This window comes from Chelonia mydas, chromosome 2, assembly GCF_015237465.2.
Source record: "Chelonia mydas isolate rCheMyd1 chromosome 2, rCheMyd1.pri.v2, whole genome shotgun sequence".
Lineage (NCBI taxonomy): Eukaryota > Metazoa > Chordata > Testudines > Cheloniidae > Chelonia > Chelonia mydas.
Genome location: NC_057850.1, coordinates 195,223,943 through 195,250,707, shown reverse-complemented (window position 1 = coordinate 195,250,707; position 26,765 = coordinate 195,223,943). Strand labels below are relative to the sequence as shown.

The window sequence follows — 26,765 nt, the reverse complement described above, 5'->3', positions numbered from 1 at the left end:
TTAAATCAGCAACTGTTCTATAGATACAAGCAATTGATTTAATTTCAGAGTAGCAGCCATGTTAGTCTGTATTCGCAAAAAGAAAAGGAGTACTTGTGGCACCTTAGAGACTAACCAATTTATTTGAGCATAAGCTTTCGTGAGCTACAGCTCACTTCATTGGATGCTGTAGCTCACGAAAGCTTATGCTCAAATAAATTGGTTAGTCTCTAAGGTGCCACATGTACTCCTTTGGTTTAACAAAGACATTTATAATTGCTTTTGGAAAGCAAAGAATAAATTTCTGAGGGAAAGATGGCACGTGTGCTATGGCCATGAACTAAGGCTGTCATTATTTTATGCATTCAGAAAACACAATACCCTTGCATTAATAAAAGATGGTCGTGTGATTGGTGGTATCTGTTTCCGGATGTTCCCATCTCAAGGATTTACGGAGATTGTTTTCTGTGCTGTGACTTCTAATGAACAAGTCAAGGTAAAGACAATGTTAGAAGTGGTTGATTAAGTCTTTTTGGGTTCTGCAGGGCCTGAACTCACTAATGGATCATAGTCATAATTTTGGAATCACCGTCTTCTCGCTTCCCTTTCCTGTTCAAGAATACTTGGCAATATATTTAACACACAAAGCAATTCAACTGCCTAAAAATGTTATAGGTCTGAGGACCACCCCCTTCAGAATAATTAAAAACATCTTCCATCAACATACTAATCTGTTGGCTCCCATTATTGGGCTCTTTACTCTTCAGTCTTCACTGACTGGCCTTATATCAGCTTATTGTAACATTCGTAGTTGAACGAAAATGGGCATTCTGCTTGTGAGACAGTAATGCTACGACCACAACCTTAAATCACTTCAATTAACAATACAGTTTTAAAAAAGTGGGCATATTCTTGCATCTAGCATGCTGTATAACTCTACTAGTGTGTACTTGAAGGGTATTTAAATGTTAGGCCATGTCTACACTATGGGCACTATAGTGGCACAGCTAGGATGCCATAGCTATGCTGCTGTGTCACCCATAGTGTAGATGCTCCCTAGAGCGACAGAAGGGGAGTTTCCATTGCCATAGAAACTCCACCTCCCCAGGCAACGGTAGCTAGATTGATGGAAGCATTCTTCTGTCGACCTAGCTATGTCTGTACTGGGGGTTAGGTCAGCACAGCTATGGAGCTCAGGAGTGTGGATTTTTGACGCCCCCCGAGCGCCAAAGCTATATTGACCTAAATTGCCTGAAGAATGAACCTCTCTGCTTAAAGAATGAAGAGTGTAAAAGTACAGTACCAGATTTCCTTTTAACAGAGGATTTCAGGTGAATCAAAATTATTGCTGTTTGATTTCAACCTCTTGCCTTTAGATGGTGCTGTAGCTGTATATTCAGTCAACTGTGTTTATAGATGAGAATGAAACTAATTTGGAGTTCACATCACAGAGTTGGCAGAAGTTATGTGCTACATTCAGGCTCTTGGAAACAAAGAGCCAGGGTGGAGGAATTGAATGCTTTTACAGCCTTAAATATGTTCCCTCAGTCTTGGATTCACTAAACTCCAGTTTTAGAGAGAGAGATTCACTCACTCTCTTAGCTGGCGGTCTGTCACAAGGGGATTCACCCAGCATTTCAGCAGATCTGAACAATAAAATATAACAGTCCAGATATGTATATTTCTAAGACTAAATAATTAGAAAAATGTGTGTTCACTGTGTAATGGCTTTTGCTGATTTAGTACAAAGTTGTGCTGACACACTTTGTGTAACAGTTCTGCTGGGGTAGCATTTTAAAAAACAAACAACCAAATAAAACTAACAAAGGCCAACTGTCAAAAGTAGCTGCTTAAACAATATATGCATGAGCACTTTGGTGCACAATTATCAATTTTACACTCCTGGGTGCCTGTTAACATACATATCTATTTGAGATAACTACATCTGAAAACTGGGCTTCCTGTGTTCCTTTCTGTGGAAGGTGGCCACAGTAGCTAATAAGAAAATCTTTACAAATGGATCTTGGCCTCTTCCTGCTGAAAAGTACTTCCTATCTTTATGAACTTTCAGATAGCTGGACTAAGTAAGATGGAGGACTATTTTTTTTAAATTTGGCTTTTGAAAGTTGAAACAGTTTTGAAGTAGCTGCATGAGACTTCTATGTACAATGTGCATTGTAGCTTGTATGTCTTAATTTCTCTGTATGAATATTCAGCTGCAGAAGTTTTTGTGAGAATGAATAAAATTTGAAGAAATAAATTTACATAAAATAAGATGGCTAAATTAAAAATCATCTCTAGGACAAAATGTTCCAGGTATATGTAATTGCCAGCGTCATTCTCAGAATTACTTTAAAAAAATTCCGTAAAGCCTCAGATGTGACACTCAGGGTTGGCAGTCAGACAAAATAATTTAGAACTCTTGAAATGGGTCACTAAATTGTGACCAGAGAATGATGGGCACTGAAAATGTCATAGTGTATGTCTACGCTGCATTTAAAAACGCATGGCTGGCCCATGCCAGCTGGCTTGGGTGAAGGGGCTGTTTAATTGTGGTGTAGATGTTTGGGCTCAGGCTTCAGCCTGGGCTCCAGGATCCAGCAAGGTGGGAGGGTCCCAGAGCTCAGGCTGCACACAGAGCCTGAATGTCTACACTGGTTAAACAGCCCCTTAGCCTGAGCCTTACAAGCTGGAGTCAACTGGCATGGGCCAGCTACGAGTGTCTAATTTCAGTGTAGACATACCCATAGTCTCTAACTTACTGTTTGGATTGTTCTGCTACAGAGAAATAAACTTGACTAGCACATCTCTAGTTTTTAGGTAAAAAATGATTTTTCATTACATTTTGATCATGGTTTCGTCTATTTAAATTAAACCCTTGTGAATTTAGAATTTGAACACTGAAAATCCCTTTATATCGTGTGCACTTCTGAGAATTTCTAAAGAACTTTTGGGACCCCTCAACGGTCCATGAGTTGTCAAATCACTTATTTGATACCAGTTGTACTCTTGGAAGGGCGAAACAAGTATCTTAGTAGTTTACTTAAATTTCAGAAATATGCAATTTAGTACGTAATCTGGGGTTGTAATTTTAAATGTGAAGTCTGTAAAAGGGCCCCAAACTTTTAAAGGGTAGTCACTGGAAATAAGTTGGTGCAAAGGTATTATACCCCACAGTGACAGGCTTTTCCAAGCATGTGTCATTATTAAGTATTCTGTATTAAATTTCCAATATTTATTTATTTATGATATAATTTTGTTGCCATGTTCCAGAGGCCATTAAAGATAGTGAATCATGAGTAATGTTGTACTTTCCATTTTGTAATTTATTGCTCTATTTCATGTCAAAGCATAAGAAGTCTCCCAATCTTCCAATGAAATAAGGAGACCCCAGATATGTTTCCCAGACATTTTTAAAAGACTCCAGTTTTTTATCCATTGCCTCAATAATTGCAGCATAAGCAGGAATGATTAATTCAGTTACATTGTGTGCAGTTAGCATAAAATACTCTGTCTCATTAGTGAAGGATTACTGGGTTTAGTCTGTATCAGTTCTTTTTCATCGCAAGAGAAAAAGAATAGGACAGTTTGGAAATATAAATAGCATGTTTATTTTCTGTAGGATTATTCACTTTTAGCTACATTATTGCATAATTCTCTTCTGTTTCTGAATGAGACTGGGAATTGTTTTATTTGGCATCAGAGGACATCTTTATTCATTATTTATTCATTTATATTGTGGTAGTGCCTAGAGACCCCAATCAGAGATCAGGTCTCCACTGGGCTAGGTGCTTTGCACATATAATAAAAAGATGGCACCCGAATAAAAAAAAGCCTAAAATCTTAGCATGTGATGAAAAACAACAGGTGGGTAAAATGAACAAGCAGAGGGGTAAGAGGACAAGGTAACAATGAAACAGTCATGATTACCATAATAAACAGCATTCTTAGCACATCAGCTGCCTAGCCATTACAAAGTGTTTTGTAAGTGACATGACCAAAGTAAGTCTTAAGGAAGAATCTGTTTCTCAGATATATCATTGTAGCATCCGAACACCTTTAGCTTTGTTAGTCCCCAAGGTTGTGAATCTATATACTTGATATTTAACTTAAATACAATATATAGAGATATATTCACCTTAAATTACAGCTATCTGAAAAAATAACCTCTAGATCAACACACTACTCCCCAAGAGAGTTGAGGTTGTTTCTTTTAGATCAAAAGTGAATCAATAATTAGAAGCTATGACATTCTGTGTCCTCCATTGGGTCACATATGTGACCTTCCAAGTATTGTAAATAGTTCAGTCTTTGCTAATAACTGAGGTCCTTGAGTTCAGCTCTGGAGAAATACTCCCTTCAAAGAACAGCCCTCGCTCCATAGCTTCTAATACATGTAACACCAAAAAGGTTTTTCTCATGAGATGAATTTCCTTAACTATTTCCACATAGGGTTATGGAACTCACCTAATGAATCATCTGAAAGAGTATCACATCAAGCATAACATTCTCAACTTTCTCACGTATGCAGACGAATATGCAATTGGCTACTTCAAGAAACAAGTAAGTCAGCCTAAGAAAAGTCTTCAGCCAATGTAAGACATGGAAATGTAGAAACCCTATGGCCAGGCCAGGTCTACAGTTACAAGCTTACAGCGGCACAGCTGTAACTGGATTTGTGTAGCTGCGTTATGCTGATGGCAGAGAGCTACCCTATCGACATAATAAAACCAGCTCAGCAAGTGGTGGTAGCTGTGTTGGCGGGAGGGCGTCTCCCCCCGACGTAACGCTGTGCACATGAGCACTTACGCCAGCAAAACTTGTGGCACTCAGGGGGGTGGTTTTTTTGCACCCCCGAGTGACGCAAAATTTGCCACCATAAGTGCTAGCATAGGCATTGCTTACGTAAAATGTATTAGCAGCTTGTGGTATCTAAGCGGCTGTGTAAAATGTGTAGTGTCTTTTTATTTTAATGTACAAAATATCTTCTGTGTTAGCCAAAGTTAAGGTACTATCTTTATAGAACAGTGTATTTTGAAGGAAAAATTTGATTGTATTTGCAGATTACATAATACTCTCAATTAAATGTTTTTTTAAAAAAAAAGTCACAGCTGAACTTCGTTAAGATAAATTCAGACTTTCTGATTTCCTAATTGTATGTTAAAAAGCTGTTACCAGCTCTATGCACTTAATAAATCACTGTTTTTGGAAGGAGTTTGAGGTAGCACAGATGTATGTGGGAATACAGTATTCTTACCACACTGAACAGAAATAGATTTACAGCTTTATCTTGTATCTCTCTTGTGCTCACAAATCATACTGAAACCAGTGAGTTATGCCAGCAGAAAATTTTAGTCTAGTGTATGGTGACTGAGACTGTTTTAATCTTACTTTGATCCTTCTTTAAAATAGATACTAACTAAAAAGTCAGTTCAGCACTGAAGCACCAGTCCTGTTTTGGGTCCACTACTATGGACCCATACACAGTGCTGTTAACTTCAGTGTGAATCCATGTGAGTGTAGGGGTCTGTGATGACAGACCCAAATGCAGAATTGGGGACCTATATTGGCAAATTTTAACAAAAACAAAACCAAGTCAGATTCCGCTAGTCTAAGAAAATCCATAAGGAAGTGGCCAAAGGGGAGGAAAACTTCCCCCTCCTTGTTTTGTCAGGGAATTATTGGGGCGGGGTAGCGTGTTCTGTCCCCAGTACCTGCAGATTTTATGAGATCTGTATGCTGTAATCTTTGGAACTTTCTTTGGTTTTATATTTTGTTTTTTATTTTTTGCACTTGATTTTTATGGGGCGGGGGGTGGGTTCGTTCTTTTGGGGCACAATGCAGCAGCCTTACTTAGGCAAAACTTTCATTGACTTCAGCAGAAGCCTTGCCTGACTAGTGACTGCAGGATTGAGACCCTTTAATGTAATGTTGAAATAGAGCTGAAAGTTGCCTTCATACTCATCTATAAACATCTTACTTTGAATAAAAAACTGTGTGTCTCCCTGCTTCCATCCCCCCACCCCCCCGAACATAACTGGTTACACTTTGGAGTTTAGTTTCTACTCTTGATATGGGCCATGAACCTGCACATGAGTAACTGACTACTTGTGTGTAAAGCTACTTATGCTTTAACTGGGGCCATGGTCTGTAGCTCTCTCTTTATATTTTTGGCATTTTGACAGTGTAATGAATCTGATTGTAATTCATAAATGTAAACAGAAAATTGTATTGTATCAATTTGAGTTTATCATTTCTTAGGGTTTCTCCAAAGATATTAAAGTACCAAAAGCAAAATATGTTGGCTATATCAAGGATTATGAAGGAGCCACTCTAATGGGATGTGAATTAAATCCAAGGATTCCCTATACTGAATTTTCTGTCATCATTAAAAAGCAAAAAGAGGTAAATAACGAAATAAGATATTGCTTAATATTAACACTGTTTTAAAAAAAGACACATTTAAAATGGTTTATATAAATATTTCTAGATGGCTTATATTTCTAGATGGCTTATATAAACATTTCTTTAGTCAGCACTCAGATGTCTACCTCCTTTCATGCCCATGTCTGATATTCAAAATATCACAGAAGCATTTGTTTAATTAATTAAAACCTATATTTTATTCTGGCCTTAAAATTATCATAAATTTACCATCTCTCAAGCATAAATTCTCCTTTCCTACAGTTAACATAATGATAACATTGAAAAAAGTATTGATATATTACTGATGTCACAAAATAAAATTACTCGTTCTGGGTGAGCAGATGTGTGAAATTTTGTGAGGTTGCTTTAATCTATTTTTCAAATGTGTTTTTTTTTTTTTAAGTAATTGAGTTACATAATCGTTATTGCAGCATTCATTAATGGTAATTTTGAGTGGAAAGTTCTTATTTATATCCTTTAACTAGTTCACCATTTTTTCACACAAAGATCCTGGTCCAGCAAAACATTTTGGCATTAAAGTGACCGTTAAGCACATGCTTAAGTGCTTTTCTGAAATGTGGTTCAGCTGGGTAGCCGATGAAACAGAAAATGTTCACAAAAATGTTTCTTTAAAAAGCACAAGGCTACTGGGTCCTTCTGTGACAGGGTCAGATCTTGTGATTTCAGTTTTATTTTGTAAAATGGTGTCTGTGTCAAGCAGCTGTTTCTTTTTAACAGGAGAACATCCTGACTGAAAAACAGCCTGCTCTGTTTGACAGAAGCTGTTTCCCATATTAGCCTTCCAAGTTCCAGTTGCTATTAATTGCATTACCTCAAAGGCAGAATTATTTTAAAAGATGAATGGAAGATGCAGTCTGTTCTTAGACAACAGACAGTCAAAACAACTGATTCTGGCCTTAATTTTTAAAAAAATCTCTCCTGATGCCCCTGTGTGTAAATCTCACACACATTCTCTCTCACCCCTTTATTTTCTACAGTTGATGCCAAGTAAAACAACTTTTTGTAAAAAATTCAGTCTTTCTGAACACATTGGTTTCTAAATGATGTCCAGGAACCTAAAGTTGACTAAAGTTGCATGTATACTTAATAGCTAATTTGCAGATCCTTCAAATACTAAAGCTTGTAATAGATCTATAATGTATCTATAATAGATCAAAATGAATGGAAATTTAAGATCTAAATCATGAAAACTTCATAGTTTTTTCCTTACTATTGTTTCTTCCTTTATGTGTATATTTAAGGAAAGAGAATGTAGATCAGGGTGGATAAAAATCAATGATTGTTAAAAAAAAAAAAAAAATCAAAACAATCAGATTTTTTTAATTTAAATCGGATTTTTTTGATAAAATGCTTTTTGAGGAAAAAACCTATCTAAAGATAGTTTTAATTAAGATACATTATAGCTCAAGGATATCTCATCACGGAATAGGGATTATAAATTCTAATTCTATAGTATGAGACAATATATTCATGTAATGTTTAAGAAAAGTTTTATAAATGTGTTCTAATAGTTAATGGACTAGGGGCCCAATCTTATGGGGTTCCAGGGGCTTCTGTATAGATTATTTAGGTTAATCTTTCTATCTACCCAGTGGGACTCCGTGCTCAGTCTAGAAGATACCATCAGAGATGCTTAGTTTTGCAGTTCTCAGACTGTGGATTTGTGTCTCCAGAGATAACATGCTTGTTCACAGCAAAAATGTTTTAAAATAAATAAATTAATTAATATATAGTGGTGAGAAATAAGACCTCAACCACTGAGTCAATCCCTTACCTCTCTCTAAAAGTGCAAAGTTTCAAAAAGTTCAATGAATAGAAGATTGTTGGAGGCGGAATAGATCTGGACAAGGAGAAGAAGTCTGGAGATAAATGTGGGAAGGGAGGGACTGGAAGTAGAAACAAAAGTGAAACTGTTTGAGCAGCATATTCTAGAAGTCTTGAGGTCTTTCTGAGTGTAGCCTTCACTGATTTGAGGTCTACCATACCATTCTCTCACCAGAGGGGAAAACCTATAATGGCCGCAGGCCATAAAAGAGACCCAGTTTGGGAATATTTTAATGAAGTTCCTCTACCTGTGAAGAATATGTATTGAGGCTATAACAGTCAACAAGAATGCACTTTTATGTAGAAATCCATGATTAAATCAAGTCTTCCTGACTAGTGATTTAAATCAAATCCACCCTGATGTAGATAACTATAGTCATCCCATCTGATTGTGGTAGTATATTTCGTGACATTGAACTACCTGTATCTATTTAGATTTTTCTCACATTTTGCCCTTTTGAGCAAAAAGTTTTTCTGCACAGTAGCTAACTTTCAGAACCTCAGGGCAGCTTGAATTTGACATATATGCTGTGTATTACAAAACATATTTTTGAGCTAATCAGGCAGCCAGATGAAATTTCAGATTTCTTCTCAATTTAGGTATCTGTAGGCTATATCCTTTTTTCCCCCCTCAAAAAATTCAGCCCAAGGATAACATTTTCAAAAGCGACCTGATCTGCACACAGATTTTGTACCGATTTCTGTTAGAGATGTGATCTTTTTTTCCCCCAGAGTAGCTATGCTTGAACACCTCTGGTGTGGGTACAGTTATAATGGTATAAAGATGCCTTATGCCAGTATAGCTTATTCCCCTTCCTACACGGGAATAAACTGTTTCGGTATAAGCACCTTCATACCGAGATAATTGCAGCCATACTACAGGAATTGTACTACTTTATCTATACCAGGATTGTTAAAGTATACAACTTTTGTATGTACACAAGCCCTTAATCACCCTTAAGCCTATTTTCAAAGGTGACTTAGACACTTAAGTCATTTAGGTGCTTTTTCAAATTTTACAACAGGTCTGGGTGCTTAGTTATTTTATGCAGTTTTCACTACTCAGCTTTGTTTAAAATGTTTCAAAGGAAGTTGAAGTGTCTCAGTTTGAAATAGATTGAAATGCTCCATATCCAGATTTTTCTAGTTCTATCAGCTTGTACAGGATTTGAGCTTCCATTTAAAGAATTGGGTTGTCTCCTGTGGTTGCAAAGAAGAAGGTTCTGAATGTGAACCAACACACTGCTGTCTGGCATAGTCTGTAAATAAACAGAAAACAATAGTTCTGGGAGGAATGAAAAATCCCAAATCACCTTGATGACCTGTTGTCTTTGAAGTCTAATTAACGTGACTTAAATGTCAAGATTAACTATTTAAGAAAACTATTGTAATTTAAAAGATATTGTGATCACTAACTAATTAAAAAGGTAAGTAAATAACCAATATTAAGTGTCTTAAATGTATAAAAGAACAATTAAACAGGAAGCAGTCATCTTGACCATGACATGTTTGAGAGAGAAAGTGTAGTTAAGCATTTTAATGTACATCAAGAGCAGAAAACCAAATTACTTAGAACTGAGATAACCAAAGGGAAAAATATAGAATAGAATTTATCTTCCGATTGGGGCAGTCTCTTGACCTTTTTATGCATCAGATTTTGAACTGAATTTGTGTCTAGACACAATCTAGACTTCCTTGGGGGGAAACATGAGTAAAATGGCAGCTCATTAACGTAGAAGCACCTTCCACAGTTTAAGATTTTGAAATGGAACAGGTTTTTCTAAAATCGGGAGTATAAACAGTGTTCTCATTTAGTAAAACATTTGTTGACGGGGTCAATCCTGCATTCTTTGTGCACCCAAAATGCTCACTGATTTCAGTGGGACTCTGTGAGATCAGGGGCCTGTTATGTTTCTCACTGCCATGGTTTTCTTTAATGTTCTACTACTTTGCCTTTGAGCCAGTCAACTACTTTCCTTGACTTTCAAAACTAAAATTGTGTCGTCCCCCCCTTTTCTCTGCAATATTATTACAGATCATTAAAAAGCTGATTGAAAGGAAACAAGCGCAGATTCGAAAAGTCTATCCTGGCCTTTCCTGCTTCAAAGATGGAGTACGACAGATTCCTATAGAAAGCATTCCTGGAATTAGTATGTACCAACCTCCCTTTGTTAATGTGGAGCTACATCAAAACAGACAAGGCCCAAGATTAGAGAAATTTGAATTTGCCAAGTATTGTCTTTTTAACAGGATTCAATTATCCTATTAATCTGATATAAGACAGGTTGGATCTGTTTCTAGTACAATTGTTCACTTCTAAGTCTCTGGCTTAGAGACTTCCCTAAGGTATTCTAGTGTAGTGCTTCTTTACATACATTTATTTAATTCTGCCCCCTTTGTTTTGCTTCACAGTGCAATCGGCATTTTCCCTCTGAGTCCATCTTACGTCTACAATTCTAGACCACAATACAGTCCTGTGCTAAATAGATACTGATTTGAATCAGGGCACAACAAAGCTACAACCAGTTATTTTTTCAGTTGTCTGTGTAATATATTTTATGTCCATAGGAAATTATTGTGTTGAATCATTTTTACTTCTATTTTCTTTACATAGAAGAGGCTAGATGCAATGATAAAAGATGGTAAAGAATTTTTAAAAACCAGTGCATTCCTTGTAGAGCATGTTACAGTATACTTGAATGTGTGGTATGTAGGAAATTAAATGGGGTGGGAGCTAGAGTGCTGTAGTTTTATTAGGATTAGTCTTTAGAAAGTGTTTTATTGAGGGAGTACTGTAATTTTATTAACTTTTTAGATTCATATTAACTTTCAACCTGAAGTAGTTCTCATGTAATGTTTAATTTTGTTGGTGTGCAGGAGAGACTGGCTGGAAACCAAGTGGAAAAGACAGAGGGTAAGTACTGCTTGGACAAAGGATAATGATGACGCAGTTTGGGAATCCTTTGAGAACAAACGTCTCTAAACTGAGTAACTTTGAAATATTTCTTTCCATCTATCACAAAACGGAGATAAGGAAGCTGCTGTAGAATAGCTCTTGGGTATTATTTTTCCATTAGTGATAAAATGTTGTAAATTTGTGAGTTGCTCTTATGAAATGTATAGCATTGTAGAAAATGAACATAAGAGATAAAGCTTATCTTCTTTGTTAATATTTTCTTTCAAGTAAAGAACCCAAAGATCCAGATCAGCTTTACAGCACATTAAAAACCATCCTGCAGCAGGTGAAGGTGGGTATTAGTTTTAGTTTACCTACTTTAAAGATTTTGAAATGATTTCCAATATGGAGTTTCCATATTAGATACCTTACTTTTTTCTTTACCAAAGAGCCATCAAAGCGCTTGGCCCTTCATGGAACCTGTGAAGAGAACAGAAGCTCCTGGATATTATGAAGTTATAAGGTTTCCCATGGGTAATGCCATTAACATTTTTAAAGTATAAACTTACAGATCTCTCTAGCTGGAGACATGTGAGACAAGTATAGTCATCAAGATTTATTACAAACGTTTTCTAATGTATTGCTTGCAGTGCGATAGTTTGCAACTCAGCAGTTGCAAAAATATATTGCTATCAGTTGAAATGTATGAATAGTTCGTAACCTCAGTGAAGCATCTATATTATGTACTCCTGTAAGAAAGCACAAAATATTACAGTACCTGAGAGGCTCCCAGCAACCTCTTAAGCTGGATCTGTTCCAGCACCTTTTAGCTGACTGCATGGGTTAAGAAACCTTTGGAGGTATGATCTTACACGAAGGATAATTTGTCATTGCATATTTTGTTGTGTATTTTTATCTAACTTGTTAAAAAACCCAGAGACAACATTTCCAGACTCACCTAAGTGACTTAGAAGCCTAGGTCCTGTTGTCCAGTTGTGCTGGAAAAAAGACAGGAGGCAATGGGTGTGGTTCCATTAGGCCAAAACTTTGTTCATTTGAAATATCTGGGAGTAGCTGGCAGTAAATTGTACAGCGCAAGTCCTCATTCTTTCCTTAATCATTTCTACATAATACCCAATTTGGTCCCAGCCATCATGCTGCTGGGACCTCTTCCCTTGCCTGAGGTGAAAGGGAGTTATGAAAGGAAGGAGGTCAACTCCCTACTATGCAAGACGAAGGAGCCTCAAACCCCCTTCCTCAGCTCCTTTAAGGGATGCTTTCCTTCAAATCCTTTTCCAGTCCATTTTATCCAGTAACCATGTCCCTTCCATACTGATTACCTGCACTGGACATCTGCTGCAAGTTTTGTGTACCAAATTGCAACATTATAACCTACCCCCTCTGCCCCACTGTGTCCCAGACCTGCTGTGCGGAAGGCAAAAAACCGCAAACAGCATAAAAAAGGGCCTCTCTGTGACTGGCTGGGTATAAATATCCCCCCCCCCCCCACACACACCTCCTCCCCGACTCTGGTCAGCAGGAAGGGCAACAGAGTGATGGTCTCTTGACTTGGCCCCAGTTATGTCCTGCCCTCCTGTCCATCCCTCCTCCTCACTCATTTAACTTGTAATTTAAATTTAAATCAAGTGCTTGTTTCAGTTTAAGCTCAGCACACGTGCTAATTATCATAACCAGTCTTACAACATTTTTATTTTGAGAACTTGAAAATCAGGGTGTGTGTTTTTTATGGCCCTTCTATTGCAACACAAGTGCTAATGAGAAAAAAATTGAATGTTTACATTGCCTTTGGCTGCTATGCTTTACAATCCTAGATAGTGATTCCATCCTGTTCTAAACTAATGCTTATTTGCTTTGTGGCACTACAGAACTAAAACTGAATCAAACTATGCATTCATTGCCTTACAATATCATTCCTCCCTCTCTTACTGCTTCAAGTCACGGCATTTTCTCTTGTGATCGGAGAACAGAACACAACTTCATTGAGACCACTGTTGGTATCTCTGTGAATCAGTCTGTAGGGCAAAGAAAGCCCTCTGTTTGGCTATACCGAAAGGACAGGAGACACTGGATGTGGTTTCATTTAGGCCGCAACTTTATTAACAACTGGCTGGGTGCACCCGGCAGATAAAAGTGTACAGTGCAGGTAACTCTATGACCATTTCAATGTCTGCATAGGGTGGGGGGAGGGCTTCCATCAGCCCCGCCACTTTTCATCCTGGTCCCCAGCCAATTGGCTGCTGGGTCCTTAAGATCCTCCCACCTCGAATGAGGGTTAAAGTGGGCTATATAAGGGGTGGGAGTGTTCGCTCCCTGCTGGGCCAGACAGAGGGTAAAAGTGGGCTATCAAGGGGGGGGGAGTGGTTGGCTCCCTGTCGTGCCAATCATAGGCGCCTCCCCTTCTGCCCCACCCCTGTTTCCGCTCCTTTAACAAACACCTGCTTCAAATCCTTTACCAAACCATTTATCTGATTACTGTGTTCTCTCTCTGCAGAGTACATGCACTGGGCATTCGTCCCAGGCTTACAGAATGATTTGCGACATCACAACCAAACTCCTGTTCTATGCTCACTTCAACTAAGCACCCACCCCCACCCCCCAAATGTGCGGTGGGGAAGGTGACCCCCCCCCCCACACATACTCTGTCTTGGCCAATCTGGTGGTGAGGAAAAATTGCTTTTCCAATATCCCCCACCCACACCGCCACCCCAAGAAAGGAGCCTTTAGTGCAGTGCCCACAATAGATCCTGACCAAACTTGGTCTTTCACCACTTTTATGGCTGGGAGGGTGGGTGCTGCTCTGCCTGGTCCAGATAAAAGAGAGCTTTTCCTGCTTGTCTTGCATCTGTGTACGCCCCACTCTTCTGGTCACCTGCGGGGGATGAGTCCGCGTGCCCAGGCTAACTTGCTCTGAATCTGCAGCGACGTCCATGCCTCTGCCCTTAAAGAGGTGTAGTGCTTCCCCCAGCAAGCCAGACAACGCCCCTGCCACCACAGGCTTAAGGTGTGGTGTGGTCATTCTAAAGAGTAGAGATGGCAATACCTAGCTTTTCTGTGGAGTCCTCGATTAGTTACTAGGAACATACCCACCAATCTGGCTTAATGATTATTGTACTGAACTAATCCTTTCCATATAGGAAATATATGTGTTTGTATAAAATAATAATCACCTTCCAGTATTCTCTTAAAGTAAAGGTATTTCATTTTCTCTTCTTTACCAGTGACGAAAATGAATGCCATATTGCTAAATATTATGAACCTGCTTTGTGCACAGAGGTTAGGCCACCATTTACTCGGAACAGTTTTATGATGATAAAGCACGCTTACTGCCTGGATTGGCAAGCCCAAAATCTAAATATTAGCCTTCATTTTTTAAAATGTCCCGTGCTGTGGATAAAATAAGCAAACTCTGTCAGCCTTCATTTTAAGGCGAAGATAAGTTTAGCTTCCCAACACCAGACAACTGAAAGCTCAGAGTTTTTGATTTGTGAGCCTGCACATTGTACTGTCCTCCTTCTGACTGCCAATATACTGACACTTTAAAAAAATCATCATGTGATTGAACATATCAACAATGAGAAAAGATAAACAGCCCTCAGCTTTGTGTTTTTCTTGTGTGGGATGAATGTGTTTTGCCAGATTTCTACATCCTTGCATTATCAAACGTAAAACACTCACAATAATGTTCTCTTTTTTAAAAGTTCCTGTGACGCCTAATTGCAACACATTCTATGGGTTGGTTTTCTGGTTTGGACGTAGGTTTTCTGACTACGTCCAAAGGCAGATCTTTCTCCGAAGGTAGTCCCAAAGATAGATAGCTAGCCTGGGTTTATCTGGTTTCCACTGTTATTCCGAGTGCTTTTGCAGATAGTTATTTTTCTAAACTTCATCATTTCTAAATGGTGCTGCCTTATTTCATGTGATCTTTCCTGTTCACCTGTGGTAGTTCAGGGTGCATGACTAAATGGAAAACACTTCTAGTTTTGCTGGTCATAGCTAAGTTTGATGATAACGTCCCTGTCAGATGAATGGGAAGACTCTGCACCACTGTTGGAGCTAGATTATACTGTTTGATTTCATGACAAAAGAGTGTTATGGTTAAACTAGTACAACCTGTTAATCTTTTTCTATGTGCATCCTTTGTAGAATTAATACCATTTATGTTTTTCCCCAAATCAGTCTGAATCCTAAAGGTACCAATCATCCCCACGTGAGCTGAATATGATATTAGCCTGAGGACTACGTTTCACAGTGCTGTGGCCAGGCCTGCCACACAAGTTGTGCTGATTTAGCGAAATAAGTTTAGGCAGATTTAGCTACATCAGTGCAAGGCCGTGTGTTAGACCCTCTTAAATTGGCTTAAGTGGGTCAGATGTTGTCGTAGGCCAGGTCCACACTAAAAAGTTAAGTCGACCCAACTACTTCACTCAGGTGTGAAAAACCCACACCCCTGAGCAATGTAGTTAAGCCTACCTAACTCCCAATGTAGACAGCGCTAAGTCAACTGAAGAATTCTTTCCTTCACCCAGCTGCCACCTCTTGGGGAAGTGGATTAACAAGAGTGATAGGAGAACCCCACCGTTTGCTGTAGTGAGTGGATACACAGCAGTGCTGCAGCTGATCCTGTAATGGTTTAAGCGTAGACATAACCTAAGCTAATGTCAGCAAGCAATCAACTTTAGCTAAATCGATACAAGGTACTCTTAATCTGATTTAAGAATGCCCTCAGAAGGTGGATTGCACTAATCTGACTAAATCTGTTTCTAAACACATTTACTGATAAATCAGTTCAACTTTTGTCTGACAAGGTCTGAGTGTCCAGGATGGGAAGGGCTTGACTTGTATACAGCTGGCATATACTACACAATTCCTAGTTTTTGTGAACTCAAGGTTCAGTGCTGCCAATATTCCATGTAAGAAGCATGGTGTTCCCTTCATTTCTCCAAAGATGTGTACCTCATTCAAGGCCCAGAAAGGAGCCCTAACACTGCTCCAAACCTTTGTAGTGGTAACACATTGCCTTCATGCTTCAGTTCTCTTCCCACCGTCACTTACCCGTTTACATGCTGAAATGTCCTCAATTTGGTGTAATGAACATATTGGCATACTTTTGTGTTACATTTTTGCATATTCCTACTTATTGTGCGCTGTATCTGCTTGTAAATTTGGGGTCACTGGTAGAATTGATTTACATAAAATGTTTTATTACTTTTGGCAGTGGCTTTGGCTTGTAGAATCAGTGACTTACACATTCTAGTGGCTGTTTTTCTCTTTTTCCCTACATTACATTTGCCACTAAGAAAGTGGTTTTTCCTTATGTGAATTTCTTTCCAGTAGCAGAAAGCTGAGGTCTGACATCATCCTACTGGTATTTTCCCCACTGCCAATAACATTCATAGTCTTCCTTCACAAACTAGATTTAAGGGCCTTTGGGGATCTAGCTGGCACTTAAAAATGCTATGTAGCTCTGTTTTGACATAGGCAGAACTGTGGCCCAAATAGCAATTTGACCGAAATCTGAAAGATACACTTAATTTGTGTAGGGGTGTGTGTATTGTTCACACATGTCTGCATTAATTTTTTCTACAATCTAAAGACGTTTATGCCATTGATTTAATAATGCGTTTCATAAAAATTAAAACAGAGATTCAGCGGAGATTCTTTCACAGCCAGGCAGTCTGTGTCAGCAATTTTTATTCCTCTCTTTCTCTCATTGATTTGTGTGTTTTATTTGGGTGGATATTTCATTATGTTCAACTAAATAAAACACACAAATCAAGGAGTTTACAAATCAAGTTTAGCAACATTTGAAACGTCTCCCTAAACTGATGTGTGCTTTAGTTATTTGTGGATTGCTCCAGAAAGAGAGACACGAAATCATAGCTCAGTGGTTGCTTTGTGCGTGTTATATGCAGACTGTACAAATATTGTTATATCTAATTGGGAGGAAAAAAACCTCTGAGGAATTGGGATGAAAATGTTGACTGTATACTCAGATAAAGAACCAGTAGTTTAATGACTTTACCCATTTTTAATATATGGAAGATGTCCATTAATTAATTATTTTTGATCACATTTACTCATTTAATGAAAAAAACTGGTAAAAATGGAGACGAAAGTGTCGCTGGATTACTGTCAGAGAGACAATAAAATAGTTTACTTACATGTATGGTTGAGTTACATTCTGCTAAAGACAGTAGGAGCTTGCCTTTGTGAAAACTTTGTCGGGATCTCAAGCCCTGGCCCCAAAAAAGAGCACAGGTGTAAGTAGGACAGAAAGCTCACAGTTGTTAGGTGTTAGATAAATGCAGTGTTCCAGGTTGTTGGAGGTACAAAATGACAGGAAGTGGATAAGACTTTGTCTTTATAGTAGTTGTTACTGAGGTTTTTTTGCTTCATTGCTATTCATAGGTGGAAGCATGAGTGTCTGTTAGCTGTTGCTTTTGTAGAATGCTGTGCAACAAGACTAGCAAATGGCAGAATTATGCAGCTAAGATTTCCAGGCTATTTGTGGGTACTCAGCATACCCATTCTTCTTTTCTGAAAGAATTTCACATTAGTCATAATTCACGTAGGGCGTGTCTCTTGATTGGAGTGTCCTCTTTTTTGCAGATCAAAGGCAGAAGGACGGGTGAAAAAAGCTCATAGTATCTTTATTTCTGCAGGGTCTGATACTATCACTCCACTGTAACTGAGACATGAATGTCATTTTTGCAGCTGTGCATTCTTCTTTAGGGATCTCATGGCTTTACAGGGAATGTGCCAGCATCTCCACTGCGAGCAGTGGATTATGCATGGTCCTTGGCAATGAGTAAGATTTTTCTGGTGCACTGATTAGATATTTTATTAAAATATTAATTTTTTTTCTTTCGTGTTTCTAGAGCCTGCACTCCAGCACTGCTATGATATAGCTGTGAACTGGAAAAGCATTCTGGCTATATGGTTATACCAATGCACACAGCAAGCATGTCACTACCTCTGAATTTTTATATCCAGTACTAGCACCTCCAAAATAGAAACAAGGTTTTAACAAGACCTAGTGTTGAACTATGGATTGTAAGGTCTAGATGTGTGTTGAGTTCATTGACGTTTTGTGAGCAAAAATAGTGGAGGACTTTCGTCACTTTGTTTCAAAGCTGCTGAGCAGTAGACAGTAAAATGCACTTGCTTAGATTGCTGAAAAACAGAAATCTTGTTTGATAAAAACGCTGTATATTTTACTTGATTTTCCTCTTCACTAAAATATAAAATAGCATTAGTGATTAGCTCTGGGCACAGTATATTACTTCTATGCACTTTTACTTACCATATGTAATAGAGAGAGGTGCATTCTTTGCTGTATTCAAACTGAATGGCTTATGTTGATTAACCTGATGCTGGTTTTGTTAATGCAGATACCTAGAAATTACATGACAGTTTGAACTTTTTATTCACATACTGTAGGGCCTCATCCTTCAAGGTGGTGAGCTCAACTTCTGAGGTTGAGGAGACTCAACGCCTTATAGGATCAGGGCCTTACAGAGACAAAGAAGAGTATCAGGAGAACAGCAAGTATGCCTTAACCTATACATTGAGACATTTTAGGCGCTGCAGAATTGCATTCATTGTTAGTGGAAAACATGCTTATGTGACGCAGGGCTTGATCCTGCACTCCTGTTCAGTTTTGCTGTTGACTTCAATGAGAGCAGGATCAGGCCCTAAGGGAATAAAAGTAATTAAGAATTAGTAATTTTCCACTGAAGAAATGAGCTGATGGCAAAGATTGCGTATCCCAAGCACTGCATGTGTCTTTAGTATTATAGGAATCAGATTGCTAATATTTTTTTTCCTGTACAGATCTGAAAACCATGAGTGAACGACTCAAGAATAGGTACTACGTGTCTAAGAAATTATTCATGGCAGACTTGCAACGGGTCTTTACAAATTGCAGAGAGTACAACCCCCCTGAGAGTGAATACTACAAATGTGCCAATATATTGGAGAAATTCTTCTACACGAAAATTAAAGAAGCTGGATTAATTGACAAGTGACAGTTGTTTCTTTCAGCCAATCCGTGTGCCTAACTTATAGGCACAGTATGCTATTCACCTTCATGTAGATTTGGGACTTAACACATGTATGTTCAAAAAACCTCTGTGTATTTTAACTAGCACTTTTAAAAGCCCTTTTAGTTTTGCAAACATGTATTATACTGAAGTTACAGAAAATGTTTATTTTATTAAAATGAAGCTTTATAATGTATTTAACATTACTTTAAAATTTCTTTTGCATACATATTTGCAGTATGGTCAAGAATAGGCTTTTTATTGGATATCCCCAAAACTTTCATATGGGAATTTGCACATGTTTGGGGATTTGGAATCAGAAATTCCCATGCAATGAATGTTTTAGCTTATCTAATGCAGTATATATTTGAAGAAGTTTTATTTTTTTCCAGTAAAAACAAAACATTAAGGGAAAATTACAATTTAAGAGGCACTGAAATATGTTTTGTCTCTACGTTTCATTGTAGAGTCCTTTATATTATTTTTTAAAAGAAGCAGTCAGCTAGTTGAGACGCTATGAGAGAGAAAAGCAACTTATTCTGGAAAGGAATTGCTTTGAATCTTTAGGAAAAAATCCTATATAGATGCAAACTTTTCTATGGATTTTGTTTTTGATAAATATCTACCTGCAAATAACTTGTGATTTCATAACCACTATTTAAACAAAAAAATCATATTGACTTTGCTTATGCAGGACATAAGTTCCCCAAATAACTCAAAAACTGTGGTAGGCATATACTATAGTCACATACTTTACTTTAGTAGGGATATGTTTTTGATGTACTTCAGTGAACTATCCCATTTCCTGGTCTTTTAATTGATACATTCTTTAGAGTTCCCAACACAGATCATGAAGACTGTTGCTTAAGTACATACCAAAATGTTACCATATCACAGCCTCTAGTTTATGTATTTGCCTAAACTGGATTTTCTACTAAGTTCCGCTGTAAACATTTTATTAATTAAAATGATATTTAGAATATTTAGACCCAGGAGTATATTTAAAAAGTTACACAGCTCATGTTAATACATCATAAGTATCAAATCAAGCACTTCTGTGTACTACTGCTTACACTACATATAGGAGGTACTCTTACCTTTCTAATAGAGAGAGAAATTAATACAGTCCAAAAAAGAAATTGTCACTTGACATTAATTTTATAATTGAAATTTATAAACTGGTTTTATGAAGGCTCAACTTTAACTTGGTGTTTTTATATGTACAGATGTTACATGGCAAAGTGCAGTAGTTATCAAGTTGAAAATAACTGAGTTGTGACGGAACATATTCTTGCAAAATACCTGTGCAGTGTTAAATCACAATTCTATTCAACAAGTAGATGCCAGAAATTAGCTGGAAGTAGTTATTGTGGTACTAAAGGTATTCAAAATGTTAACATTAGAATTGCCTCAATACTTAATATCTGAAACCAGTCTGAATTACATTTAGATTTATAACTATAAAGGTACAATACAAGAATTGTATTAAAGCATCCAGTACTATAAACTGTATTGTAAACTGGGCCTACAGATGTACCTGTTGAGCTTGGTATCCTGTGAAAGTTTGTTATTTTCTTAGTAGATTTTCTTACTGTCTTTAAATCAGATTGTCTCTTCTATATTGAAAGCATTTGTTTTCTAATTTAAAAATTAATATTTTCATAGATATTGTGCAATAAAGCTACAGTAGGATGTGTGGTTTTGCAAATGCTTTAACAGCTGATAAATTTTACATTTGTAAAATTAATATATTGTACTGGTACAGAATAGTTTTAAATTATATATATATATACACATATATATATAAAAACTAATTATTTTGGTCTCTTATTTCAATAGATGACTGCTCTGAAGACATTTTATTAGTTCTCACATTTAAAAAAACACACTGAAGCAATTTATATTTTCTTGTATTGAACAGAGATTTGCAAGGCCCAGCTATGCAATTCATTTATCTGCCAGTTGCACTGTGGGTAGCTGCTCTAAAGTTAACACTGCAGGCCAATGAATTCATTTGAAGTGTAAAGTCTGCAGAATTGGGCCCTTCTTCACGAAGAGCAATGAAAATTCCAATAAGTCTGCAAATACAGTATATGCACTATTCGAGCTGAAACATTCATGTTACAAGTGCCTGTAATGGTTTGAATAAATCTTTATTGGCTTTAGCTGTTTAGTAAAGTTGACAGTCTATATTATTTTTATTTGGGTATCTGCTCTTGTGTGGTTCATGATAGTTTTTGCCCTCACAAGAGCCATTTGCTGTCTTCATTAGCTCCTGGCTTTTGATGTGTGTGCCATGAATTCCCTTGTCTAGATACTAGAGTACCTAATATTTGGATTTTAATTCTCTTCCACTTGGACACCACCTGTGAAGAAGCAGATGGTGGTAGGTACAATCCTTCTGCTGGGCTCTGTGCAAGCTGCAGATTATGGCTAACTTTCTTAGGCAGTCCTAGATAAAGTGCAGCACTGCCCTAGTCCAAGCTCAAACACAGGCGTAACTTCCAAAAGAGTGTAAAAGCGAAACTTTCACATTGTTGAGAGTTGGAACTAATTAGCCTTGTCCCTATGTGACACTTGGTCTGCCACTGTGTGTAAGTTGTAGCTCTGTCAGCACTTTGGGTTATGTCTATACTGCTATTAAAAACCCACAGTTGGCCCATGCCAGCTGACTCAGGCTCATGGAGCTCGGGTTAAGGGGCTGTTTAATGGTGGTGTAGGCATTCAGGCTCCAGCCCAAACCCAAATATCTACACTGCACTTAATTTAGTAGATAAGCCAGTGAGCAAGCAGGTGCCTTTCAGGACCAGCCTAGCGAATCATCTGGGTAATTTTGGAAATGATGCAACAGAGCAGAGGGTAGGGCCAGGTTCAGACTCTTGCCTGCAGTGAATCCTACCTGCTTCATGCATAGGAATGGAAAACGTATACATAATTTCCTTTCTGCTAGCAGCATAGCCCTCAATTCTGGACATCTGGGTTGCTTTCCCCTCTCTGCAGCTCACAGAGACAGATCCAGTGTTTTGGCATGACATGGTCTAGTCACACCCCCACTCCCGCTTTTAGCCAGATGAGTTATTACCAAGCTGTAAAATTTGCATAACATCATGAACAAATATTCCAGAGATAAGATGACTATACCCATTAGACCAAGGAAGACAGTCACATGATAATGATTCCACTTAATACCTGACGCCTGACTCATGAGCCATCCAAGGAGGATAGAATTGTGGGAGAGACTGCTAGCAGGAAAAAAATAAAAAAGGAAATTTCCTATTCTGCAGCCCAGCATCTCCCCCAATTCTGGGTATCTAGTACAAGTGAGCGAACAGATATAGGGAGGGTTATGAAGGAAAAGTTTGTCAGAAAAGAAACACTCCCCTTTTTCTGTGAGCTCACTTATCTCTGGGCCAGCAACTGTAGCACCTTCCTGCAGGTCCTCTGCAGAAGATCAATCTTGTGCTTAAAGAAAGTGTTACCTGTAGACCAAGTGGCCACTTTGCAAATTTCCAATGGCGACACACTTGCTTGTTCCATTTATGAGGTTGCTCAGGATCTCCTGGAGCATGCCTTGACCCTTCTGGGACAGGAGCCTCTAATGATCTGTAGGCTTCCACAATATATAGTCCACCTAGCAACAGAGAACTTGGAAGTTCTGATTCCCTGGCATTTCAGGCAAAAGGATATGACCAGGGAGCCTGATCTTCTGGATTCTGTACACCTTAGAGTTTCAACACTCTTCTGACTTCTAAGGTGTGCCACTCCTTTTCAGTTGGATGTTATGGTTTTGGACAAAACAAAGGAAATATATCCTCTTCAGAAGTGTGGAGGGAGGAATTTACCTTAGGAAGAAAGGATTCTGGTGTCCTGAGCACTGCCTTGTCCTCATGGATCTTGCAGTAAGGCTCCTTCCTAGATAAGGCTGCCAGCTCAGACGCTTGGTGGACATGACAGCTACTAAGAAACAAATCTTAATGGATAAATAGGCCAACACTGAAGTCAGAGGCTCAAAGAGATGACTTGTCAGAACCTTCAAAACTAGCGGAGGGTCCCATTTTGGGAAGAGTGGTTTGATTTGATGATCTAGCTTTGGACTGCTTGAAGGAATCTGGCTAGATCTGGATTGTTTGCCAGGGAGCCAGAGGATCCTGCAATTGCATGCTACTAATAGACACCTGACAAATAACTGGGCTGAAGGTATTTGTCTATGCCTTCTTGGAGAAAGCCAGAATGGTTGGAATTACAGATTTTTGGGGTTTGCACCGTGCTCCTGGCACCAGTTGTTGAATCTGGACCAGACAGAGGAATACACTTTTAGTATATATATTCTCCTAGATGAAAGCAATGTCTTAATGACTATGAAGGACAGACTAAGACCTTCTAGTCACTAGTGGTTCCCTCTCAATATTCAGGCTTAGCTGAAGCTGCTTTGTGTCCAGATGAAAAGGACCTTCAAAGAGGATGTCCTGTTTCCAGTGGGGCTCCAATATCAGCTCTATCTGTTCTGTGAGCCAGTCTCCTCGACCAATGGGGAGCTATCAGTATAACTATCTCCCATCCTCATTTTGTTTTCTGAATCGCCTTCGCCAGTACGGGAAAGGGTGGAAACTTGTAAAGGAGGCTCTGCAGCCAACTGTGCAATACGGCATCTGTCTCCATGCAGCTGGAGTCTGCTGCCCTTGTGAAGTATTTTGGCCTCTTAGTGTTCATACGATTCGCAAATAGGTCGGTTGAAGGGAGACCGAATGTCTGAACAATGAGATTGAAAACCTCCTCCTTCAGGCACCACTCTGAGTTGTTGACCCTGTGTCTGCTAAGCCAGTCTGCTTTTGGTTCAGTTCTGCTCTAATATGGATTGCGCAGGGGGAAAGGTGGAACTGTTCTACCCACCTCATTATCGCCGTTGCTTCTGCGTGTGATGTTGGACTTCTTGTTCCCTTTGGCTGTGTAAATGTGATTGCAGTCATCTTGTTTACTTGAACCAGCATGTGGTTTCCCCCTTAAGGTGGGCTGGAACCTTTGCATGCTTAGTTTGAACTCTCTGAGCTCTGGGAGGTTTATGCTGTGAACCCTTTCTTCCTTGTTCTTGAGCCCTGGGCTGTTTGGGTCTCTGCTTCCCTCCAGGCTGATGTTTGTTGTGAGGAATTGGACTATAGAATCTTGACGGCAGATGGACATGTCTTTGTGACGTTGTCATAGACTTACAGCCATTGTAAGGAGTTGAACATCTGTGTTGGAACTTGTACTTGATCTTTCATGTGTTCTAGAGAGTGGTCTCACACCTTTGGTATGAAGCCTTGAAGACTTTTGATGCGTGATTATTCTCATGAATGATCCCAGTGCATGACACCAGGAGTCCTAGCAGTTGTAGACATAGGACTATGGTATGGTTCCTACAGTTCTGGAGCAAGAAAATACATTACCGGATGGAACCAGAGAACTTTTCTTGGTTCTCATGATGAAGCTGAGCCTGGAGGAGATTCAACATCTGATATGTGGCCCTGTGCGCCGTTGACTGTGATTGAGTTCTGATTAGGATGTCATCCAGGAAGGGCTTCAAGTTAGTTCACTGCAACCTAAGTCTTGCTATTACCACCACCATCATCTCTGTAAAAATCCTGGGGGCCAAGGACAGGCTAAATGGGAGCGTTCAGTAGTGATAAAGTTTTCTGCTGAAGGTGATTCTCATAAGTCTAAGGTGGTACGGTTGGCTGAGGATATGCATCCGCTGAAGTCAAAGTCCTAGTGCAGGGGATGGCATGGTAGAGGTCAGGGCTCCAGCTATGCTTCATATTCTTCATCCACTTATTGAGACTTTTGGGGTTGAAAAGGGCTCTGATACCCCCAACCCCCATGCACTTCTGTACAAAGATGATGGAGGAGAGCCCTGAAAACCTTTCTTCTGATAATGTTATCACTCTCCTATCCAAAAGATGAGAGATTTGTTTGTATCAAATTGTTTTATGGTGTTATTGGAACTGGATGACTTGATGAAAAAGATGAGGTGGAGATGGCAGATTGAGGGAGTATCCCTGGCTCACTATTTCCCTGACTGACTTGTCCGTGGACAATGAGAACTATTCCTCTAAGAAATGGGAAATCTTATGGCTATGTCAAGAATTGTGAGAGATGCTGGGTGACAGTTCTTAATTATTTGGGCAACTTCTCACTAAGATGCTAGATTATAAATTGTAATGTCCATTGAACCCAGAATCCTCTCCAAAAGCTGGCTGTTTAGTTACTAAGTCTACATTTACTGTATCTTCTCCAAGTAAAGGTATCCCTTTTACAAATAAAAAATCCATCTGTAGGGGCTAAGAGCATATTCTGTTTAATTCCCTACAATCCTATAGAGAAACAGTGGCAATCCTAGGTGTGGGCAGAAGTGGGCTTCTTACTCCAGTAATGGAAATTTACAAGAGCTGGTCCTATATTAAAAAAGATACCTTAGGATAGATGTTTTAATTCAGTAGCTATTGCTTTCACATAGTTCTGCATTAAAAAATTAATACTTGGTGTAATTTTTTTTTATTACATGCTCTACTTTGACCACTTAAGGTGACACTCCTCAAGTTCTGCTAGCCCCATCCTTGATGGATTTGGCAGACAAACTTTTAAAAAGTGAATACCCCACCCCTATGGTATCAGAATTCCACGATGAGGAGGACCATCCTCTGCCTGGCTAGTGGCAGCTTTGCAACTACAGCTGTAGTGGGAGAAAGAGGCAGCTGCAAATTTTTAGTATAGTGAAATGAGCAGGTAGGAAAGTAAGTTTCTGTTTGACTAGATTTCTGTAAAACCCCGTTAAAAGGAAAACAACTTTTGCAGGAAAAAAAATAGGTAACCCAGGAGTTGTATAGTGAGAAAAGCTTTGCACATTCTACATCTTCATTTAAGGGAAAAAAAAGTGTTTCTCCTACACAAGGAACCTTCTTTTAGCTCCCACCAATAGACTCAAGTCAGAATTAACCAATGGCAGCTGTCAAAGCAGACTACCACAATTTACTCCCATCTGTGTAAGTTGTGCTGAACTGTGTTAGTCTGGTTAAAAACCATGTTACCAATCAACTTTCAAATCCATTGCCTTACTGTTGTTTTGACTATGTAGATGGAGCTTAATATTGGGAAACAATTGCATCTGAAGACTGCTTCATGATACATTGTTACTCATATACCTTATCCGATATTTTTGGTTTGACTTGTACAGTTTAGCTACATGCTAACTCTGCTTCTTTCACATGGAACTTAAAATGCCAACAGCTGGAGTCAGGGCAAGAAGCTTTTAACATTTTCTTTACCACCTCTGAGCCTGGGCACAGTAGAGAGTTTACAGCAGGGTAGCTGTGCCTCTGTAAGCTCTCTAATGTAGCTGCTCTAAGCCAATGGGAGAAAGCTTTCCTGTCAGCTTAACTTCTCCAGCCCCCACGAGCAGCAGAAGCTGTCGGTGGGAAAAGCTCTCCCACTAACATGTGCCGATGTGGACAGCACTATGTCAGTGTAAGTTATGTCATTCTGGGAGGTATTTATTCACCCCCCTGAGCAATGTAAATTATGCT

The 26,765-nt window shown here is 38.8% G+C and overlaps 1 protein-coding gene and 1 long non-coding RNA gene across 12 annotated transcripts in view; both read left to right on the top strand.

Moving 5' to 3' along the window:
- Nucleotides 1–21,387, top strand: part of KAT2B (lysine acetyltransferase 2B) — a 65,988-nt gene extending 44,601 nt beyond the window's left edge. For 4 of the 11 annotated variants that reach the window (XM_043540940.1, XM_037890426.2, XM_037890425.2 and 1 more), the window contains 8 exons: nucleotides 349–475; nucleotides 4,432–4,542; nucleotides 6,241–6,384; nucleotides 10,286–10,400; nucleotides 11,128–11,164; nucleotides 11,435–11,498; nucleotides 11,596–11,680; nucleotides 19,001–21,387. In XM_043540940.1, the coding sequence (XP_043396875.1) occupies nucleotides 349–475; nucleotides 4,432–4,542; nucleotides 6,241–6,384; nucleotides 10,286–10,400; nucleotides 11,128–11,164; nucleotides 11,435–11,498; nucleotides 11,596–11,680; nucleotides 19,001–19,194 (877 nt within the window). In that variant the 3' untranslated portion in view covers nucleotides 19,195–21,387. The remainder of the gene's footprint in view (nucleotides 1–348; nucleotides 476–4,431; nucleotides 4,543–6,240; nucleotides 6,385–10,285; nucleotides 10,401–11,127; nucleotides 11,165–11,434; nucleotides 11,499–11,595; nucleotides 11,681–19,000) is intronic. The other 7 variants (XM_043540937.1, XM_037890427.2, XM_043540938.1 and 4 more) reach the window with 4 other exon arrangements.
- On the top strand, nucleotides 11,687–17,797 carry LOC122464689. Its single transcript, XR_006288963.1, has 2 exons — nucleotides 11,687–13,310; nucleotides 13,659–17,797. It is a non-coding gene; the product is annotated as an uncharacterized LOC122464689 (long non-coding RNA).
- Nucleotides 21,388–26,765: the final 5,378 nt, after the last annotated feature.